Source organism: Hyaena hyaena, unplaced genomic scaffold (genome assembly GCF_003009895.1).
Source record: "Hyaena hyaena isolate Hyena2069 unplaced genomic scaffold, ASM300989v1 scaffold_344, whole genome shotgun sequence".
NCBI lineage: Eukaryota > Metazoa > Chordata > Mammalia > Carnivora > Hyaenidae > Hyaena > Hyaena hyaena.
Genome location: NW_024080977.1, coordinates 1,471,103 through 1,494,845, shown reverse-complemented (window position 1 = coordinate 1,494,845; position 23,743 = coordinate 1,471,103). Strand labels below are relative to the sequence as shown.

The window sequence follows — 23,743 nt, the reverse complement described above, 5'->3', positions numbered from 1 at the left end:
TTAGGAGAAGACATAAAAAAGTATGAATTTCCAGAAGCATAGAGAATAGAATTTCAAGAAAAAAGAGAAGCAGCATTAGTGGCAGTGCAACAAAGAGGTCTGGTAAATTAAAGATTGATAATAATGTTCATTGCATTTTTTTTTAGTCAGAAAATATTTTAACTTTAGAACAGCAATTTTACTAGAATAATGAAGGCAGATAGGAAACTCTAGGGGATTGAGAAATAAGAGATGATATGTAAACTACTATTTGAAGCACATTAAATGGAAAGGATAGGAAAAACTAGGGATCAAGAGAGAACTTTTTCCCTTTAATGAGAGATTCAGATTCAATCAGGTGAGAAGAAGTAGCTTCTCTAGAAGTTGTAGATACAAGGGAGGGAACTAAGTGAGAAGAAGGGGGTGAGAGTGTGGCACCTGTGGTGAGGTGCCTTGAAGAGGAAGAGGAACACCTTGTCCATGATGCATGAAGAATACAGCTAAAGATAGAGATCAGGGTCGGGGGTGTGTGTAGAGGAACAGTTGAGGGAGATCATGCATTATACCTTCACTGTGCCAGATCTAGGGAGACAAGTGAAGAAGTCAAGATTTTAAAGGGTTGGGAAACACTGGGAATAGCCACTGGGTGTAATGGAAGTGGAAACTGACCAAGAACAAATAAGAGGAATCGCATGTAGGGTGGCAGTGGGAGTCTAGCTGATGTTGGAGACCATATAACTATCCTGGTAAGGCATGGCTATATGGCTTTCTCTGGCAACTCTTAGAATCTTGGGTTATCAATAATGTTAATTCCTCTTGCCTTGGATAGGTTAGGTAGGTGGATGATCGTATGAATAAAGGGTCGGACAAGTAAGCTATTAATATCAGAAATAAAAATCTGTCCAATATACTTCAAAGCTCAAAACCCTTCAGTGTTTGGCCTTTGTTGTAGAATAAAAATCAGAATCCTAGGCTAGAATTTTAAGGTTTCTAATATAAAATTCTGACCGTAATTTTAGTATACCCTTACATGTATCACCACATTATAGCCAAATAGGGTTTCTTGCTACTTTGTGAAAAATTTTTTCTTTCTCAGTTTGCACCTCATGTTACTTCTGGTATTTACCTTGCTTGTAAAAACCCACATCTTGTTCCTTAAAACTCAGTTCATTTGTGGTGCCTAGGTGGCTCAGTTGGTTAAGCATCTGACTTTGGCTCAGATCATGATGTCATAGTTCAAAGGCTTACTTTTATGTTATTTCATGAACCTCTTCTAAAGTGAATGTTTTGTCCCATAGGTATGGGATGAATTGCCTCATTCAGTTTGAAGATTTTGCCAATATAAATGCATTTCGTCTCCTGAAGAAATATCAAAACCAGTATTGCACGTTCAATGATGATATTCAAGGTAAGCTGGATAGGGAAGAGAGTGAAGATACAAGAATGGATAGGGCAAAAGGGCCCAGGTATTTCCATGAGGTTAAACAATGTGTGTGATAGGGAGTACCTGGGTGACTCATCAGTTAAGCCTCCGACTCTAGATTTTGACGTAGGTTATGATCTTACGGTTCATGAGTTCTAGCTCCATGTTGAGCCCCTCATCGGGTTCTGCACTGACAGAGCTTGGCTTAAGTAAGCATCTGCACTGACAGTGCAGAGCCTGCCTGGGATTCTGTCTCCCTCTCTTTCAAAAATAAATAAACTTAAAAAAATAAATTGAATGTTTCAAATTAAAAAATGGGCGTAATGGGGAAAATTGAAGAAACTGGAAAGGTAGGAGGTTGTAGACCATGAGTGAGGTATTCTAATGTAGTATTTGAAAGAAGCATTAGATATGAGTGATGGTAAGGACCAACGGGGAACTTAGGAGAAAGACAACTAATGTGAAATAAGATGTTGAATGCTATTGGAATTGAGGTGCTCATAGGAGAGTTTACGTGTAGGATGATAATGTTTGTCTATTCATAGAGTTTATATTGAGGACAAATAATTATGTGTGAAAATACCCCCTGAACTGAAATGTACTTTACAACTACAATTTTTAAAATTCACTGTGCTTAAATTCTGCAGTGAGACATAGCTATACGAATATACTGTGTTTAAAAATAATGAGTCTCTATACCTTTTGAGGCACACTATGGTAATTGGTTGAGTCTTTCTTTTCTCCAAATCCTTTGTGATGTTAATCACAAGGTGGTTACTATAGTATCATTTTCATTATAAAGATGCTATTATTTCAACTTTATTTTCTTCCTTTTATTAAATTTCTTTTTGAGTATTTATTCATGAAAATGAATATTTGGAGAAATCCAAAAAGTAAGAGTCTAATTTTACAGGGCTGTAGCTCTGTTATAGCTGTAACTTGAAGATACATGTGTAGTGACAGTGTGCTTTCGATGCTGCAAACATAGAATTTGTAGACAGTGACTGGGTACTTACCAGTTAGTTTTGCAGTGGTCTCGAAAATAGTCACACTGGGGGGGCGCCTTCTGACTCAGTTGGTAGAGCATAGACTCTTGATATTGGGGTTGTGAGTTCCACCCCTACACTGGGTGTAGAGATTACTTAAAAATAAAATAAAGAATAAAATAGCCACATTCACTGCTGAAAAAACTATCCTTTCTTAAATATTCCTATCTTTTGATTTTATGGGTCCCAAAGAAATGTCCATCTAGAATTTAAAGACCGATATTACATACTTTTGAATCAATACACAGAATTCATAGACATCAGAGTTCAGTTTAAGACAAAGAATGATAAATCCACATTATTAAACAAAATGAACAGTTTGGAATTGGGGTTAGAGATCCCTATCAACTTAGTCAGAATTTAGAGGTCAAGTTCTGGGCTGCATCAGAGTTAAAGTCAGAAGCACAGGATATCTGAGGCAGATGCTTACTTAAGCCAAGGCCAAAAGCACTGTATGTGGAGTTGCTCTGGAGTGCCCACAACAGAGTATTCCCCACTCCACCCAGCGGGTCACCACCATAGAGGCATGAAATAACTAACTTTTCACCCCAGCAAATCTGTCTTAAAATATAATCTGCATTTTTACCTATTTACACATAGGAATTTTAGAGTATAACTGCCTTAGCCAACAAAAAGACAGATATGAGAAAAATGGTCCCAGTCTTTGACTAGAGAAAACGTTTGGCAAGTTATTGGGGTTCTGATTAGAAATGACGAAACTATTTTGTGCATTTCTCCATACCAAAGTAATGTCCTTAGTGACACATTATCCCCATATGTTTCTGTTTTACCTTTTTAACCTTATGTTTTTACCATTTTGCCCAAAATGTAATACTTTCCCCACTGTGGGCATAGAAATTGCATTCCAGGTGCCAAGGAAAATAATTATGTAGCTATTACAGCCTTACCATGTAAATAAATGTTTCACACTGGACACTTAGGAGAACTTATTTTTTCCTTTTTTTAACAGATGTGTTAAATATATTTTATGAAAAATATTTGATTTTAAAAATCTTATAATTGATATAAATGATCTAGAATAATTTTATATGATAGAGATTTTAGTTTTGGATAGAGATTTGGACCTTAATGCATTGTAATTATAAATTATTTTTTACTGGAAAAAAATGTGCAGGTTAAATCTATCAAGAAATTGGACATTTAAGTGTATAATCTGTAGACCATCAGAATTCAGCAAATTCAGATCAAAACAATAAGGTCTCATCCTGTGGTCATTTAAAATCAATGACAAAAAGAGATTTTTCTTCTTATAATGGCCTCTCTGGAATGGCTGTTCTCTCACATGACATTGTAAATATTTTACATAGAATTTGTAGCCATAATAAACTAGTTTGTTAATATTTAAAAAAAAAAACAAGGTAAATATAGCCTATTCGTATACTGAATGCTTTGATGATTAAAAAGATCAAAATCAGACATGATAGAACAGACTTTTAACAAAAGAAGGAAGACCACTGGCCAGAAAACATGCTTCAAAGTTTAACACCATTAAGTTTTAAAAAGCAAATGAGAAACATATTTTCTCTGTCAAGCTGGCAAAGATTTTTTATTGTAATCCCAACCATTAAAGATGCTGTAAGAAGATGAGCGCTCATATATTGGTGGTGGAAATATAAACTGGTGCAACTCTTGGCAAGGCAGTCTGTGTCAAAAACCTTAAAAGCCTATGGCTCTTTGAGCCAACAATTCCATTTGTAGAAATTTATCATGAGCAGGTAAAGGTTTGTAAAGCAAATGTACAAAGATATTTATTTATTTTAAATACGTGTTTATTTTTTTTTAACGGAGATATAATTGACATATAACACTATTAGTTTTGAGTGCAACATAATGATTTGATACATGTGTATGTTGCAAAATGACTGCTACAGTAAGTGAACATCCATCACCATGTATGGTTATTGTTTCTTTTCTTGTGACAAGAACTTTTGAAATTTACTCCTAGTGGGGCGGCTTAGTCGGTTAAACTTCTGACTTCAGCTCAAGTCATGATCTCGCCGTCTGGTCCATGAGTCGGAGTCCCGCGTTGGGCTCTGTGCTGAAAGCTTAGACCCTGGAGCCTACTTCGGATTCTGTCTCCCTCTCTCTCTGCTCCTCCCCTTGCTTGCGCTCTGTCTCTATCTCTCAAAACTGAATAAACATTAAAAAATAAATAAATAAAATTTACTCTTAGCAACTTCCAAATATACAATATAGTATGTTACCATGCTGTACATGACATCTGCAGGAATTATTTGTTTGTTTATTTCTTTATTTTAAATGTTTATTCATTTTGAGAAAGAGAGAGACAGCACAAGCAGGGGAGCGGCAGAGAGAGAGAGAGGGTGACAGAATATTTGAAGCAGGCTTTAGGCCGATAGTGGAGAGCCAGATGCGGGGCTTGAATTCACAGACCTTGAGATCATATGAGCCAAAGTTAGAGGCTTAGCTGACTGAACCACCCAGGCTCTCGAGGACTTATTTATTTTATAACTGGAAATTTGTACTGTTTGATGACCTTCATGCCTTTTGCCCACGCCCCACCTCCAAACTCTGGGAGCCACCAATGTGTTCTCTATGAATTTGGCTTTTTGTTTTTGGTTTTGTTTTGGATTCCACCTATAAGTGACATCATATAGTATTTGTCTTTCTCCATCCGACTTATCTCACTTAGCCTAACACCCTCAAGGTCCATTTCTGTTGTCGCAAATATTAGGATTTCATTCTTTTCTTATGGCTGGATAATATTCCATTGTGTGTGTGTGTATCGCATTTTTTAAATTCATCCATCGACAGGCATTTGGATTTTTTCCATGTCTTGGCAGTTGTAAATAATACTGCAGTGAACATGGGGTTGCAGATGTCTTTTTAAGATAGTGATTTGATTTCCTTTAGATGAATATCCAGAAGACAAATTGCTGGATCATATGGTAGTTTTATTTTTAATTTTTTGAAGAATCTCCATACTTTTTTCATAGTGGCCGCACCAATTTACTTTCCACTAGCAGTGCACCAGAGTTCCCTTCTCTCCACATCCTTGCCAACATTTGTTACTTCCTGTGTCAGGTGATAGCCCTTCTAACAGGTGCAAAGTGATATGTCTTGTGGTTTAGCAATTCTGTGATGATTAGTGATGTTGAGTACATTTTCCTGTACCTGTTGGCCATTTGTATATCTTCTTTGGTAGAATGTCTGTTTAGATAAGGATATTTATTATTATTAACAGTATTGTTAACATGATTTATTTGTTGTTAATGTTGTAATGTTGTTTTTTCAGTTAATTATACTCTGATCATAAATGATCCTTTTTAAAAGCATGCATATTCTTGTGAATCAAAACAAATATTTTAAAAGAATGATAAATAAAATAAAATTGACATGAGAGTTTTAAACTATAATCGTAAAAAACAAAGACATTTAGAAGATACTTGTCTCATTTTAGAAAATGTAGGCCTTAAAGATCAAAGGTAACTTTTCAAACTCATTGCCAGAATTAAAATTTTACATCATAGGAATGTTAACAAATATTGACCAACAGATTAAAACACTAAAGTTGAACAATAAATAAAAATGTCTCTAATTATTATTTTTTCCCAAAAAAATCATGAAGTGATGAAATAACAATAGAAAGTTAACATTAATTTCAGAAGAAAAGGCACATCCAGACAAAATAGTCAAAGTGATTTGTAAAATGCAGCGTTATATTTGTACTGTTCTTGATCAGTTGAATGCAGGAAATTATTCTGGAAGATCCTAAACTATGGCAGTAATAGTTATAAAGCCAGGCCAGTAAGAAGACTCCCTCACATTAAATGGAGTATTTTGTTCCTGATGTAGCTGGCTCACAGACACGCACCCTAAATGTGCACTCACACAAGTGCCCCAAGTTTCTGGATTCTCTTACACAGGTTTCACTTTGTGAAGTCGTATGTCTTCTCGGTGCCCTCAGGGACTTGACCAACGCTCCTGAGGTGACACGCCCTTGGTAATTGCAGCTCTCCATAGCACTGGGGACAGTAAAAGGCTGAGCACATTCACACTCAGGACTAGGAGGTACGCCTCTGAGCATGCCCGCTCTGCATGCTCTACTCCCAGTATAGAAAAGAACCCTCTCACTTGGGCCCCTGTGGCCATGAGGCACTTGATGTAGTGGCTGGTCTTGGGCAGGAGGAGACAAGAACCATACATATCAGAGCAAACTTCATGATCACCACCAACAGGGTAGGGACCATCAGGATGGTGAGCTCCTATACCACAAAAGTGGGAAACAGGTGAAGACCTGCTTACTGGTGCAAAGAAAATGATAACCAGGAAGTCACAAGTTGGCTTCATTTAAGACACGATCTCCTTGGTGACCATGTAGCCTTGGGAAGAGATGAACAGTCTGGCCAGGAAGCAGCCCAGCTCTGTGGAGACATCCAACAGCTCCGTGACTGCTTTCAGTGGGTCACCTGGGTGGCTCAGTTGGTTAAGCTTCCAACTTTGGCTCAGGTCTTGAAATCACGGTTCATGGTTGTGAGCCCCATGTTGGGCTCTCTGCTGTCAGTGCAGAGACAGTGCAGTCAAATCCTCTGTCCCCCTGTCTGCCTCTCCCCTGCTCGCTCACTCTCTCTCAAAAATAAATAAGACATTTTTTTAAAAATGTGAGAGCAGAGATTCCTACAGTAAGATTTTTTTTTTATTCCCTTTGCTTTCCATGTGCAGCTTTAGATAATAAAGGCCTGTGAGATAAGTCTTTCTAACAAGACCTAGAAGAAAAGCAGCAGCCATGGGAGAAAAGAATCTGAGCAAAAGCCAGTATTCACAGTCCTGGCTTGTGCTTGGATAAGGGCTGCCTTGCCAGCCATGACTAAAGCCCAGCTGCGTGTCCTGCACTAGAGCATCTCAAGCAGCACTGTGTATAGTCAACATCACCTGCTTCTTTTTCACCACGGGCACTATCCATGAGGAACTTGGACACTCCGGGTGTGCTTGATAAGGACAAGCAAGTAGAAATAAAGATGCTTTGGGTGGGTCTGATCTGTAAAAGATGTCTCCATAGTAAGCCAAAGGCAATCATGAGTAGTGCCATATAACACGGTCCTTGGAGGTTAATCTTCCCTACCTTTCTCAGCTTTACTGGGGAGAATTCTAAGCCAATAAGAAAAAGAGTAAAGAACCCCAAATTCTCCTCATGTCTCCACTTGTACAATAAATTTAATCCCCTTTAGTCTTGGAGGTGCCAAAAGTATACCAGCAGTAATGTAAGGAAATACTGTATGTCGGCAGTTCTGTTGCTGGGCAGGGCCTGTTCCAAGTAAAGGCAATGTCCTTGTGCTAACAACGTTCTTTATCACGTGGTGATCTGTACCTGGGATTGCTGCATCTCTGGGCTTGGTCAGAATATACTGGTCATTCTGGGAGTCAGTCATCATGCTAAGACCCCAATCATACTCCTCTTCTCATTTTTTGGTAAGGTTCTGCTTTGAGTTGCCTTCTTCCCCCACCCTCAGAACTGCCACAAAATTGACCCCTTTGACTGTTGTATTGCCATCAAAAGTGTGTTCTTCCTTATCTTCTTCTTTCTCACATCTTCAAGAATGTCATCAAGCATGGATAAACTTATTTTGATGGTGTGTATTTTTGAGGGCTTCAACATGATGTATTTCTGCTGCTTAGAAGTTCCAAGCATTCTGTCTCTTTCTTTACTGCAGCCTCTCTCTAGGGTTCTAGGTGCCGCCTGCTGCTCTCCTTCATGGTCACAACCTCTTTGTAATCTCCCTGTAGTGCTCTCTCAGGTACATGGACAGCCTGGAAGACTGTGCATTTTAACTTCATTTAGTTCTTTTTGAAACATTTCAAATGTATGCACCTGAAACATTTTCTCTTCATCCCACATGCTGGCATCTCTTTCCACTTCTCTGATTGCCCTTTTCAGTTAGTGAAGAATCAGCCTTTCAGTGAAGAAACCCAGAGAGCTTTCCACAATTACAGGGAGCCCACTGCTTCCTCTGGGTTATAACTGCCCGTCTGCCTCAAGCTGTATTCCACGGCACCCATTATCAAAGGAAGTATTAGGGGCAACATCCAGAAGTAATTTGTTCTAATATCTTTATGATCCAATTTTAGAGGACAAGGAAGGGCTGTTCAAAGCTTTCTGCTAATCTGAGCTCAGATTTTAGATACACATTTTCAGCTGTTACCTGTGTGGCACCTGGTGCTGCCTGCAGACGGTCCTGGAGCAAGCAGTGTGAGTGTGGCAGGAACAGGGCTGACGAATCCAGCATCAATTGTCTAGCTTCTTCAGAACCTGGCCCAGCCGTGGTGCATCCTGGGCCTGGCTCTTTGGCACTGAGAGCTAGATAGGGACAAGACTTCCTGTATCCCCTTCCAAGTGGCAGGTGGTGGAGCTGCCCCCCAGGATGGGGTAAGGGGACAAGTTGGGCTTGAGGAGGGCCCTGGCCACCCATTGCCCTCTCTGGAATGCAGTCTCTATTGTAATATTATTTTTAATTGCAAAAAATCAGAAGCCCTCTAAATATCTAAAAGTAGAGGTTTGGTTAAATAAATTTGACATAACCATATTATGGAATATTATAAATATACAAAATATTTTATTTTTTTGTTTTATTTTTTTTAATGTTTTTTGTTTATTTCTAGGAGAGAGAGAGAGAGAGACAGCGTGAGCAGGGGAGGGTCAGAGAGAGAGGGAGTCACAGACTGAAACAGGCTCCAGGCTCTGAGCTGGCAGTCAGCACAGAGCCCGACGCGGGGCTCGAACCCACGAACCGCGAGATCATGACCTAAGCGAAAGTCGGACGCTTAACCGACTAAGCCACCCAGGCGCCCCTAAATATACAAAATATTTTAAAATATGTTATTGACATGGTAAGGTAGTTACAAGATATTGTTAAGTGGTAGAATCGTACACATGGCATAAGATATTTTTTACAAATTAAAATTTTCTTTAATTTGCACCTATCAGATATAGAAAACAGCTGTAAGAATATCATCAGAATGTTGAAAAAGATTCTACCTTGGCAGTAGGATTATAGGTGATTTATTTAGTCTTTGTATATCCAGATTTTTACTGTTTAATGCATTTGCTACAACGGGCATGTTTTTATGAATACATTTTTCAAATGTAAAAAGACACCACACTGAATTGTTGAGCCATAATGCAAGAATACCTAAAGTATAATCTTTCATTAGCAAGATTACTTAATACTAAAAACCTATTTCTTCTATTAGTGTTCTTTTCAAAGTCACATTTTTATTAGTTTATGTGGTAATTTGGTATGTGCTATCATTTCTTATAAGAGGCATTCTTCATGTCACCACTTAAATGATACCAGTTATGTGAAGGATTATTAGATATAACTGTATCATCCAAGATAAGTTATACAGAGAAAAAAGAAAATAGTATTCTGATGACACTACTCTTTCCTCTTATTTGTAGATTTTAATACTCAATTGATTTAACATTAATAGTCCAAAGCACTTTATTTTATATGGAGACACCACAATTACATTTCCCTACATTTCTGCTAAGAAGTCTTTATACTAGAAGACAAAAAACTACTTAGATTATTTTGTTATATTAGAATTTGTTTTATCAAGCTTTTATCAGAAAAAGCAGCACATGAATTAGAATGCAGGAATATTTTGTCAAATATTCTTATTGTAAAAGAATTTACTCTAGCAGAATTTTTCAAACATTACTCTGCTTTACTAAGAGTGAAACCATTCCAGTTTGGAAAAACTCATTAAAATTAGTGGTTAGCTTCTTTTCCTGTGTCTTCAGCCTCTTTCCCTCTACCACCTTCTTTCCATTAGCCTTTCCACTTTTAAATTGCTTTAATTTTTTTTAAGTTTATTTATTTTGAGAGAGAGAATGAGAGTAAGAATGAGCGGGGGAGGGGCCGAGAGAGGGAGAGAGAGAATCCCAAGCAGGTTCCGCAGTGTCAGCATGGAGCTCATCGCGGGGCTCAATCCCACCAACCATGAGATCATGACCTGAGCCAAAATCAAGAGTCAGACGCTTAACTGACTAAGCCACCCAGACACCCCTGCTTTAATTTTTAGAAGAATTAATTGCCTTGATTTCATTTTCTCTCCAATAGCCCTTGTCATTCTTTCCATAAAAATATAAAATAAAATTTCCATATAAAATATAAAAAGTATACTATTTTTCTTGGCTCTGTTTCCCTCCCACCCCCTCTCCATCTTCATCTCACTTTCTTGTCTTATCTAAGCTTTTACAAGGGCTGCTATACACCTGCTATCTCTGTTCTTTTTCTTTTATTTATTCCTCCCCACACTGTCCTCTGACTTCAGCTCTAGCAGGTATAAATAACGCAGCTCCCTGAAAGGTCACCGAGATGTAATTATCAGCTCTAGTGTGGTTATTTGTCATTTCCCTTCTTGGTTGACTTTTCTTCTGTTTGTCACTACTTCTTCCCTTTGTTTCCATGACAGTGTATACTTTCTTGCTTCTCCTGTCTTACTGTTTTTTACTTAGTCATCTTCCCTATGTCACATTCTCCTGCCCTTACTCCTTAAATGTTTATCTTCATTTGGGTTCTCTCCTTTAGAAGAGAACTTCCTCACTGAATAGTTATCTATCCACATGACATATATACAACTACACATTTTCAAATTCCAGATCTTTATCTCTAGATTTCTAGACTGAGTTCCAGACCTGTATATCTAACTACCTTCTTGACGTTGTTCCCTGAGTAGCTCACAGACATGGGCGACAGTCTCATAGGCTCGAAACTGAACTCCTGTTTTCCTTGCACATTTTCCCCTAGTCCTCCAAACAAGAAAATGTATGATTATTCCTGACTTTTTCCTCACACATTCTATGTATTTAATCATTAAAACCTGCTGATTTTTCTGTCTTAAATATTTCCTCCCTCTCAACTTGCTTCTCTCTTGGATTGCTGCAGTATCCTCTCTCCTCAATAATTGCAATGACCTTTTAACTTGTCTACATCCCACCAGCCTCCAACTTGCGAATGTATTCCCCCCTCCACTCTCTGAATTTAAAATCTTTTAGCAACCTTCTGTTACCTATAGTAAATTACACTTACATTGCTTTATATACTCCGTTTATATAGTTACTTTTAGTGTGTAGTAGAAGGCCCTGCATGATGTCAGCACTTCTCTAGTCTCATGTCAGTTTGCATTCTAGTAAGTTGTGCTTGCTTCAGTAACACTATAAAGCCTACAGTCTCACATGTGTTCTGTTCTCTCTCCTTTTATATTTTAGAAGGCTTGGTGTACAAATGGAGCTTGTATTCAGAGTTTTTACTATAAGGTATTTGGTTGAGCTATTTCCTTAAGGGAATCTCCTTTGTCAATTTCTGGGTTTTTTTCCTCTTAACACTGCTCAGATTCTACAGAAAAGGCTTTTCAGTCTCTCTCTTGACATTAGCTTCTGCTAGGATGAGCTTTCTGCCAGTGTTCTTTGAACCAAGTAGGAATAGATGGAGGGTGGGGGTGGTGACTCCATACTGAGTATGTAAACTTGCATTTAATCTTCTTGTTTTCAGGTATAGACCCCTTGCCCTCAATTATCCCTGATATTTTACAGTTATGCCTTACTTACATAAGTAATCTAGATCTTACAATCTAGATAGATAGAATTTTATATTCTATAAAATAAACCTCTAGTTTTTAAATAAATCTCCAGGGTGTGGAGGGTCAGCCATCTGCTAAAAGGTGAGGAAAATGGATCTAGGTTATAACTACTTCTTAACAGGTTTTTGAGCTGTCTCCTATTTTCAGCCTCTTCTTCATCCCCACTTTCAGAAGTTCTTGGTCCCTCTTATAACCAGGACTTTTGAGAGTTCTGCTTTATCAATCTAATAGCTTCTTAGTATTCCCCATGGCCGGTCAACAATTCAGCTTTTCCACATCTCCTAAGTCTCTTGTCATTTGCCCATCTGCCTTCTGGCTTCTAAAATTTTGCTGCTATCCTCTTCTGGTTCCTTGACCTTTTTTTTTTCTCCTTAATCTTTTCTCTGCTGTTTTAGTAGAGTTCACTGGGGAGAGGGAAAGCTGAATTACATGTTCAGTCCCTCAATTTGACCAGTCTTCCTTGCCTCCATGTCTTTGCGCATGCTTGTCCTATGGGAGACCCTGGACCTCTCATCTTAATCCTTTGATACTGTGCTCAGGTAGCATGTCCTCTAAATGCTCTGGCCCTTGCTTCAACACATTTACTCCCACCTCCCTGGCTTCTAGTTCTGTCTGATCTATTTATTTAGTAGCACATGAGGATTATAATTATTTGATTACATATTAGTCACCTTTGCTAGTTTCATATAGTAATTCTAGTCAGATTTAACAAATTACTGCATTAGTAGAAGTCATTCTTTGGTCAGTATTAAATATTAAGTACTCTTTAGAAGTAATAAACTTCAGCCTGTCTTTGTGCGCTTTACTAAAAACTTCAGTTTTCAATCTCACAACAAAAGTTATTTTGGAATAATTTATTGTGAAAACTCACATTTTTGTGAAGTATCCACTTGCCACATTAATTCCCTTGACTGTAGTGAAATTTAAATCAAAGTAGTACCAGGAAGTAGGACCAGAACATGTGCAAGAATCATGTTCAAATTAAAATTAACCTTTTTGTAGTAAAAAACTCTTTGTGATTCTTATTAATTCCATGAAGAGAAGTTTTGATGTTTTATTATGTCCTCATGAAATGTTATAGAATAGACATTTTTTAAAAAATATTTTTATTTATTCCTAGGAGAGAGAGAGAGACAGCGTGAGCACGGGAGTGTCAGAGAGAGAGGGAGATAGAGCCTCTGAAATAGGCTCCAGGCTCTGAGCTGGCAGTCAGCACAGAGCCTGACGCAGGGCTCGAACCCACGAACCTCGAGATCATGACCTAAGCGAAAGTCGGACGCTTAACCGGCTAAGCCACCCAGGCGCCCCATAGAATACACATTTAAATAGAAGCCTCTGACATCCAGTGTAGACAGAGATTTATTTTATCTTATTTGAGGTAGTCTGTATGAACTTAAAATATCTTGCCTTTTTTTTCCTCCCTTCCCCGTGTTCCTAATGTCTTGACTTTTAATACAGAATGATCCAGCATAACCATATAAAAATGTCATATTATAGTTTGGATCTTTTGAAATATTTTATTCTCTGTTCTTAAATGCCAGTTGTTTTTAAAATCAGGGGTACCTGGGTGATTCAGTCATTTGAGTGTCCGACTTCAGTTCAGGTCATGATCTAATGGTTTGTGAGTTTGAGCCCCGCATCTGGCTCTATGCTAACAGCTCAGAGCCTGGAGCCTGCTTTGGACTCTGTGTCTCCCTCTCTCTCTGCCCCTCCCCCTCTCATGCGCTATCTCTCTCTGCCTCTCAAAAATAAAGAAATGTAATAAAAAAATAAAAAAAATAATAAAGTCAAAACAGGGGCACCCAGTGCCCCCATCAGTTAAGCATCTGACACTTGGTTTCAGCTCAGGTCATGATCTCATGGTTTTGAGTTTGAGCCCCACATGGGGCTCTGCGCTGACAGTGTAGAGTCTGTTGGGATTCTCTCTTTCGGGCTCTCTCTCTGCCCCTCCCCCACTCATGCTGTGGCTGTCTCTCTCAAAATAAATAAATACATTAAAAAAAAATCAAAACAATAATACAGATATGGTGATTGCTGATGATACTTCAACTTTGATTCTTCAACTGGTTAAATCTTGTAGTTCTGGTAGAAAGTTTAGAGACCCTTAAAATTGTAAAATCTTAGAGTTGGAAGGAAGCTTAGAATCCCTGAAATCCAAACTTCTGGCCAGCTTCAAAAAGCCTGAGATAGATGTAGTTTGAACTACTATTTGTGAATGACTTCTTGTTCAGTGCCGGGATACCAGTATCTGTCTAATATTCTTTTTTCATCTATTTAATAGCTCTTGTGAGTCTGTCTTGATGTAAGAGACAACCTGTTATAATTCTGTTATGGTGTCTTTTCTACATAGATCAGCGATTGTTTTACACAGGCCCTCATTATCTTTTTTTAAATTTGATTATAGTTGACACACAATGTTATATGAGTTTCGGGTATACAACATAGCGATTCAGCAACTCTATATGTTATGCTGTGCTCCCCACAAATGCAGCTACCATCTGTCACCGTATAACAGTATTACACTAATACCACTGATTATATTCCCTATGCTGTGCTTTTTACTCCTGTGACTAATTTATTCCATAACTGGAAGCCTGTATCTTCCACTCCCCTTCACCTGTTTTGCCCATCTTCCTTTTCTGGCAGCCATTAGTTTGTTTATTCTTTGTATTTATAGATCTAGTCCTGATTTTTGTTTGTTTATTCATTTTCTTTTAGATTACACACATAAGTATTTGTCTTTCTATGTCTGACTTTCTTCACTTAGAAATATCCTCTAAGTTGTCCATGTCATTGCAAATGGTAAGATCTCATCATGACTATGTAATATTCCATTGTGTGTGTGTGTGTGTGTGTGTGTGTACATACATGTATGTAACACATCTTCTTTATTCATCTATCAGCGGACACTTGGGTTGATTCCATATCTTGGTTATTGTAAATAATGCTGCAGTAAACATAGGGGTGCATATATCTTTTTGAATTAGTGTTTTCATTTATTTGCAAATGACATATCTGATACAAGGTTAATATCCAAAGTATGTAAAGAATTTATACAACTCAACACCAAAAAACAAATAATATGATTAAAAAGTGATTAAAATATCCTGAACAGACTTTTTTTTTTCCAAAGAAGAGATTAAATTGGCCAACAGACACATGTAAAGATGCTCAATATCCCTCATCGTCAGGGAAATGCAAATTAATACCACAATGAGATAACACCTTATACCTATCAGAGTAGCTAAAGTCAAAAACACAAATATCAAGTGTTGGCAAGTATGTGAAGAAAAAGGAATCCTTGTGCACTGTTGGTGGGAATGCAAATTGTTGTAGCCATTGTGGAAAACAGTATGGAGGGTCCCCCAAACTAAAAATATAAATACCCTATAACCCAATAATTCCACTACTTGATATTTCCCCAAAGAAAACATGGGCTTTCATTTTAAATAATTTGTAGAAGAGTAGCCTTTGTGTAATGTATGACTTACCATAGTTCATACTTTATTATTAATGGTGGCTCAAAACTGCTAGTATTTTATTTTCATGATTCAGATTGTGTTTCTAAATAAAAAACATGCAGGAGACACACATCTTCAGTAATTATCATGGTCTTATTTATGACTACCAAATCCTTTAAGGAAGAAACCACCAACCAAAAGACTGAACAGAACAAATGTTCTAAAGGTAAAAAGCTTAATTCATCTTTGGCACATGGCATATATAACATGTCATCATTGTGTCATTCATAAACCCTCTTCCAGTCAATTTTTGTCAAGTAAATATGGGTGTTTAAAAATTAACTAAGCTTTACTACCCAGGTGAGTGATCTAGGAACCATTACAGTATTATTTAGAGGGATAAAATGTAAATACAGCTGGAAACTACTGTGTGAGGGTACAAAGTTTTACTTCAGACATGAACCAATAAAGAAGTTGAGCTATATAATTATGTTTAAAAGCACAAAAACTACTCTGTGATCTGTGAATGCTTATATGTCAAAGTAATAAAATTAAAACTCTGAAGTTTCTATGACCGTAAAGCATGATGAGGAAAACTCAGTCTTCATTCTAAATAAATGCTACACTAATTAAAGGATGCAATAACAACAGATTTTAATTGCTATTAACTATCAGTTTTTCAAATTGAAGATTAAAAGATTAAATTCCAAATGTATGTAAAACATCATTACCATCAATACCATAATCAGGAAGCATTTATTGTGCACCCACTTTGTGTAGAGGGGATTAGTAATAGGTTTCAAAGCCCCTAGAATAATTAGGTGAAAGAATCTAATAGCACATAGTACTCTTTTATCTCACACAGTACAACTATCTTACAGATGAGGAAACTGATATACAAAATAATTTCTTTAAATTCATTCAGCTGGAGTGGCTCAGTTGGTTAAGCGTCTGACTTTGGCTCATGTCATGATCTCGTGGTTCATGAGTTCGAGCCCCGCATCAGGATCTCTCCTGTAGGTGAAGAGCCTACTTTGGATTCTCTGTCCCCTCTCTCTCTGCCCCTCCCTAGCTTGTGTATGCTGTCTCTCAAAAATAAATAAACATTTAAATTCATCCAGCTAGTAAGCAGGTTGAGCTGAACTCCACCTAAGAATCCAAACGCTGTGCTCTTATTCATTACATCACCACATTAAGTCACAGAGTCTTTTTGGAAAGTTTTCAAGAATAGTAGTGAGTTGCTATCTTAAAATATTGAGGACAACAGCCTGAGAATTTTACCTCCTATATAAGCATGGGGACAGACAACCGCAGGTTCCTTTTTTGTACCAGTTATCATGGTGTTTGATGATTTCAAGATGAATAAAGGTTTGAGGCTTAGAGTTTGGCAGGGTCTGTTGGAGGATCACTCAAGGGTACGTATTACTTGTTTCAGGAACAGCATCTGTCGCAGTGGCAGGAATCCTTGCAGCTCTTCGAATAACCAAGAACAAACTGTCTGATCAAACAATACTCTTCCAAGGAGCTGGAGAGGTACCTGCCTTATATGATACTTATGTTCTTTTATACCAATCAGTGGAATTTACCTTACGTATTCATTAATTTGAAGTTCAGGGTATTCTTTCAGATTTTTAGTAGATTGCATCTATGGGTTTTATTGAAAGATTTCCAAAAGTAAGTATTGAGGCATTTTAATTTTTCATAGTAGACTTTAGTAAAGAGGTATAGCAATATTTTTCAGTCTTAAATTTGTCAGATAATCAAATAGTGCCATGGGTTTCTGTTTCACATAGTTAAGGTGCCATGTGGGAACAGAAAAGTTTCCAATGTGTGATTATGTAGAAAAGCCTCTAAGCATTTAAGCTTTTTATCTGATGAATTTAGTATACTCCAGTTTCACATATGAGAGTTTTCTTAATTTGACTCACAAGTCAATGCACACATATATAACTATTCACAAGTTTTTAAGAAAAAAAATTGGAGACTCATCATACATCATAACTTTTACCTCTAAAAGTTACCAGAGAACGAAAACATTTGCAATTGCTGGAAGGAGTTGGCAGCAAGACAAAAGCAGGCTGTTTTCTGTCCTCTTTTGCTATAAGTTAATCATTTGAAAAAAGAAAACTAGACTCCAGTGATAATTATTCACCCCCAACAATAGAAATTAAAATGTCAATTGAGTTTGAGCTTCTTGTGAGAAAACTGCCCAAATTGTTTAGAAATATAGAATGTAATGAATGGAGAGACACTCTGTGGCTATATATATTTTAAGAAGCTTTAAATTTTCAAATTGAATAAGATTATGAATAAATAGGATACATTGGTAGAAATTGTGTATATTGTGTTGGTTTTGATTTTATTTGTTCTTAAAATACACAAAGCTAGAACTTACATGCAAAGATGTAAACCTTTCAAAGTATTCTGATGTAAATCACAAATTCATTTTCACATCAAAATAAAATCAAGACTATATTACAGCTTATTAAAATTCGAATTTTTATTTGTGTGGATGTTACATGCTGTACTTACTTTTAGTAAGCTTCTCTGAGTTCAGATTCTTTGAATTTCCCAAGGATTTTGATGAATGGCAGAGTTCAATTCTTGATACTCAGCAGGGCAGAGGTATTCATGGTTGGATGACTCAAAATTGGCACTTGTTTGTCCGTGAAAAGGTTTCGGACATTCACTGATTATCCCAAAATTTATCAAATACTAAAGAAGTAGATTCCTTTAATCTTGCAAGAGATTTCACAGTACTTTCTTTGTCCAAATTAATGGAGTAAATAAATGCTTGGGGACAGAGATTTTATATGTTTTATTCTACTGCCTAATTGGTCAAGTTCCCATCCAAATGACCAGGCTTCATTCTTCAAATTCAATTAGAGGATCTGGAGCCCAACAATAAACAATACAGTCCAATGAGCAAGGCTGACCAGTTCATTATTTTAAGGTCAATATTTTCTTGTTGGAGCAAATCTTAATTGCATTAACAGGATTAAAGATGATGACAATCAAGGATATCACTGGTTTATCTGTGGCTAAAGAGCAAGCCACATAATAGTGGTTCTGTTGTGATAAGAAGAGTAAACAGTTGTCCTTTAGCTTAACCCAAATGTGACAAAAATACTTTACTACCAGTATAAATGAATGAGTATAACTTTTTAGGTCAATAGAGCCATTTTGTTCTTTCTTAGTAGTAAAGATAAAATGGAGTGAAACATAACTCTTGGTAAGTTATTATGTAGAATGACTTTTTAAAGTTTGTCTTCATTAACCTCCTTCTCAGGCCGCCTTAGGGATTGCACACCTGATTGTTATGGCCATGGAAAAAGAAGGTTTACCAAAAGAGAAAGCCATGAAAAAGATCTGGTTGGTTGACTCAAAAGGATTAATAGTTAAGGTAAGAATTTGTCATTTTTAACTAGAATAAAATTAATGTGCTATTCTGGCTGCCCATCTCAACCTCTTCCACCCACCCTACCCCAACACCGTGTTAAAAGAGTAACCATTATACATGAATGACTGTGTCATACTCTTCTGAAAAAGAAGCTTGTGGCTCAGCTATAGAATCTGCCTGTGATGTATGTAGGCTCCTTACAACTCTGTGGTCCACTTGAATTAGTTTCCACATGAGACAGTTTGATAGTGACACAGCTGAAACACGTAGGTATAGGTCCTTTTATTAAGGGCTACCTGTCAAAGTGCACACTATCTAGAAAAAAAGAACAAACAGTGAAACAGCCCCTCTTTTGCTGCTTTCTCTAAGTAAATTCTTGAGGGTTTCAGTGAGAATTCCTAAAAGGGCTTTAATAAATGGGCTGTTACAGTGTTAACTAGCAAAGTTGTTTCCCCAGCTTTAACAGAGATAACAGGACCTACTTCATAGGTTATTGTGAGAACCAAATAAGACCAAGTATGTGACCATGTAGCTACACAGTTTTAAAGCATTAATACTACTTCTACCATCTGTGCACATTAATCACTCTAACTTAAACTGCCAGAAAAAATACTTGTAAATATCCTTTCTACATGAAAATGAATTTTTAAAATAACCAGTGATAAGCATAGACTTGAGGAATTTAATATAGAAACAAATGTGAATGTGAACAAACTTTCTGGAAAACTGTCTTATGGGTATCCAAAGCCTTTAAAAGTTTATACTTCTGATCCAGTAGTTTCCATTGTAAGAATATGTCCTATAGAGGCAGAGAGGTACACAATGTTTTCTGTTTTTTGTTTTTTTAAATGTTTTATTTATTTCTAGGAGAGAGAGAGAGAGAGAGAGAGAGAGAGAGAGACAGCGTGAGCAGGGGAGGGTCAGAGAGAGAGGGAGTCACAGACTGAAACAGGCTCCAGGCTCTGAGCTGGCAGTCAGCACAGAGCCCGACGCGGGGCTCGAACCCACGAACCGCGAGATCATGACCTAAGCGAAAGTCGGACGCTTAACCGACTAAGCCACCCAGGCGCCCCTGGTTTTTTTTTTTCTTTTTTGAAAGTTTGTATTTAAATTCATTTAACTAACAGACAGTGTAATATTAGTTTCAGGTGTACAATTTAGTGATTTAACACATACAACACCTGATGTTCATCACAAGTGCCCTCCTTAATCCCCATCGTCTATTTAATCCATCCCTCCAGCCACTCCCCCTCTGTTTGTTCTTTATAGTGAAGACTGTTTCTTGGTTTGCCTCTCTCTCCCTATAATCTTTTGTTCTGTTTTTTAAATTCCACATATGAGTGAAATCATTGTATTTTTCTTCTCTGACTGACTTATTTCACTTAGTATAATAGTCTTTAGCTCCATCCACATCATTGCAAAGAGCAAGACTTTATTCTTTTCTATGGCTGAGTAATATTCCATTGTGTGTGTGTGTGTGTGTGTGTGTGTGTGTGTGTGTGTGTGTACCACAACTTCTCCTTTTGTTCTTAAGTTGTTTAAAATTTAAATCCATGCATCTTCTTTATCCATTCATCAGTCATTCATCATATCCATTCATCATCAGCTCATTTTGAAAGGAAGAGTTAGGAATTTATCTTGAGTCTCCATGGACATCTTAAACGTCTTCTATCTTGAAGCTGAGACAAGGGAAGCAGAATGGAAAGTTCACTAGGAAATCTTGGCTGAACTTGTGGATCATGTCTTTTATCTTTGTATCTTCAAAGCTCTACCTAGTGTCTAGCACATAATTGACAATAATTATTTATGAATAAGTGAATTGATTAAGAATGGCCTTCCAGGCAGAAGGCCAGTGTTTGCAAAAAAAAAAAAAAAAAAAAGCTGTTTCACTGTGAGAGGGATTTAGAGATTAGGTTTGAAAGGAAGCAGGTGACCAGTGATGAAGCCTCTTGAAACAACTTATTGCTCCAAGCAATTGAAGAAACTTATGCAAAGGAGGCTTGTGTCTTGTCACTCCTCAGCATTGTTGAGCATGGATTGAAATGAGGTGAAACTGAGAAAAGGAAACTAGTTACAAAGCTGTTGTAATAATACAGATAAAATTAATTGGTGTCTGAGATAAAGCAATAATTATGGGGGTGAGTGAAAGACATTTGACTTGGTAGATGTTTAGGGAATAGGATTTGTATACTTAGTAACCCACCATATATGGGAGGAGGATTAGGGTAGAGTACAGACAGGAATCCAGCAGGACTTCTTGGGTGTCTAGATAAGTGATGTGGCCATTGCTATAGCAAAGGAACAGAGAACAGGCCAAGTTTAAGAGAAAGATAATGAGATCCATTTTGGACAGAGCAAGTTTAAGGTACCTGTGCAGATCTCATAGAGATATCCCCTTGACAATTAGATTACAACACTGATGCTCAAGAGAAGGATCTGAGCTCCTGGAGATAGAGATTTTGGGAATATCCGCATGTAAAAAGTTGGAGCTGTGGGAAAAGCTATACAAACTGTGCTGTAGTTAGGGATGTAATAGATTTAAGTATCTAAAAATGTGAAAGTCTTTGTGGTTTTCCATTGTGATTTCTAATGACATTTTATGTGAAATCTTTACAAATATATGCAGATTTTAGCATCTCACATAATTTTAATGTAGACTTACTAAACTGAGACTCCAAATTCCATGGATGTTAATACTTGGAATAACTGTGAAGTTATTGCCTAGACCTAATCAGTCACTCTTACCTCATGTCTTTTACTTGCCAAAATAAAGAACTGCATATATTCTGTTTGCCAAGATAAAGTTATGTTTTTAAAGGATGTTATATATTTAACACCTTGTGTGCTATTTAATATAAAGGAAACATGAAGCTTCAATTAACCACTTTCAAGTTTTTAAAAAGTCAAAATTATTATGTTGATTTTTGTTGTGGAACTAATAAATCTTAGGATTACTAGTAAATTAATATAATTTGCTTTCAAGTTTACATGATTTTTTTTGTTGTCCTTTATCCTTAGTACTTTTACAGCCTCTCCGGAGAACCAATAATAATCATTTTATTAATTTTATTAACTGGTGATGTAATTGTTTATAATATGTAAAAAACACAACAACCACCAAACTTGTGCTTTAAACACATAAAACCAAAAGCCAAAAAGTAAACTGTGAGGTTGCCTCATTTATGGAGTTCTGTCATCATCAGAGTTGATGATAAATGTTCTGACAGTGGAAATGGTACTGTAGTCTACTAGGAAGGCCGTGTCTACAGATGTAGAGAGGGGCCCGATTCAATGCTGATAAACTAATGACCTGACAGCAGAACCAGGCCAGCGCAGTGGGGCAAACTGTCCAAGCAACCATGGATTACAAAAGAAAGCACTTGTGGAAGAGTTCTTCTAGTGCCTGTTTGTAGGAAGGAATAAATATTTATGAGTAACAATCCAGAGTTAGTTTTTTAGACCTGTCCTAGATCCTGCACCAGAATTTCTATGCTTTTGAAAAAGGTAGTAATTCTGTGTAGTTAACCATATCTTCTATCCTGTCCTAAGAATCAGCACAACATAAGGGAGAGGGGACATTGAATAGTAACATTCAAAAGAATTCTCAGCTATCCATAATATATTTAGTATAATTAGAGACTCTTGGAAAAAAGAAACAAACACCATAGGATTTGAAATTTATAAGAAGTGTCCACCTGCACTTTGCCAAAGGAAGGCAAAAAGCATTTCAGCAAGGAATCCTGGAGAGGGGAATGAATAGAAGTCTTCCATTTCCATATCTAACTGATGTGAGTGGCATAAAGTATCTGGATTCCAAATTAGATTTTGAAAGAAAGGGGGAAATAAGCCATTGGTACAGAAAATAGAAGTCAAGAGGTATAGGCAGTTGCTTTAATATTGCCAGATCTAGGAGTCACATTTGAATAGGTCTTTTCATCTAAACCAGATCATTACATCAACTTTGAAAACGAAAATGGAGAAAATACTTGGTGCCTGGGTGGCTCAGTCGGTTAGTGTCTGATCCTTGATTTTGGATCAGGTCAGGATCATGGTTTGTGGGATCGAGCCCCATGTCAGGCTCTGTTGTTGGGATTCTCTCCCTCTCTCTGCCCCTTCTCTTCTCTTTCTCTCTCTCTGTCTTTCTCTCTCCCTCCCTCCCTTCCCCAAAATAAATGAAAACAAAGAAAATACTTGAGAGATCTTTATTTTTGTCTTTTGAGTCTTCTGTTTTTGGCAAGTAGAGTCCTTCCATAGTGCTACTATTACCATTTCATGATTCCCTGGCCTTGCTAAGTCACTACCAAGAATCAAGCTTTTGGGGAGAGGCTATGGGTAATCTTTGTTTCTTACTGGGCGGATATCTTCTGGTCAAGAACTGGCTTCAGTGGCTAGGAGATGCCAGTGTTGTTGCCATAATTAAGAAAGTAAAGTGTTCATGGCACCTGGCCATGTGGCTCAGTCAGTTGAGTGTCCAACTCTTGATTTCAGCTCAGGTCATGATCCCAGGGTTGTGGGATGGGATTGAGCCCCATGTTGTGCTCCACACTGAGCTGAGTGTGGAGCCGGGTTAAGATTCTTTCTCCTCTGTCCCTACTTTTCTCTCTCTCTGTCAAATAAGTAAATAAATAAATAAACAAAAAACAAACAAACAAATAAATAGAAAGTAAAGGGTTTGTGTTCAAAGCATACATCTTTGCCTTTCATACAATATTTGTCCATCTTCATGATTTGCTTCTCATTCCAGGAAATTTAGGGGATTTAAAGCACATTAAATGTTTTTTATTATATTTGAAGTTGTCAGTCAAAAAAA

General features: G+C 37.2%; 1 protein-coding gene and 1 pseudogene across 1 annotated transcript in view; one reads left to right on the top strand and one right to left on the bottom strand.

Moving 5' to 3' along the window:
- Positions 1-23,743, top strand: part of ME1 (malic enzyme 1) — a 178,007-nt gene that overhangs the window by 129,544 nt on the left and 24,720 nt on the right. The window contains exons 7-9 of the mRNA XM_039249761.1: positions 1,278-1,387; positions 16,969-17,066; positions 18,823-18,936. Of these exons, the coding sequence (XP_039105692.1) occupies positions 1,278-1,387; positions 16,969-17,066; positions 18,823-18,936 (322 nt within the window). The remainder of the gene's footprint in view (positions 1-1,277; positions 1,388-16,968; positions 17,067-18,822; positions 18,937-23,743) is intronic.
- Positions 6,257-8,897, bottom strand: LOC120243560 (annotated as a pseudogene).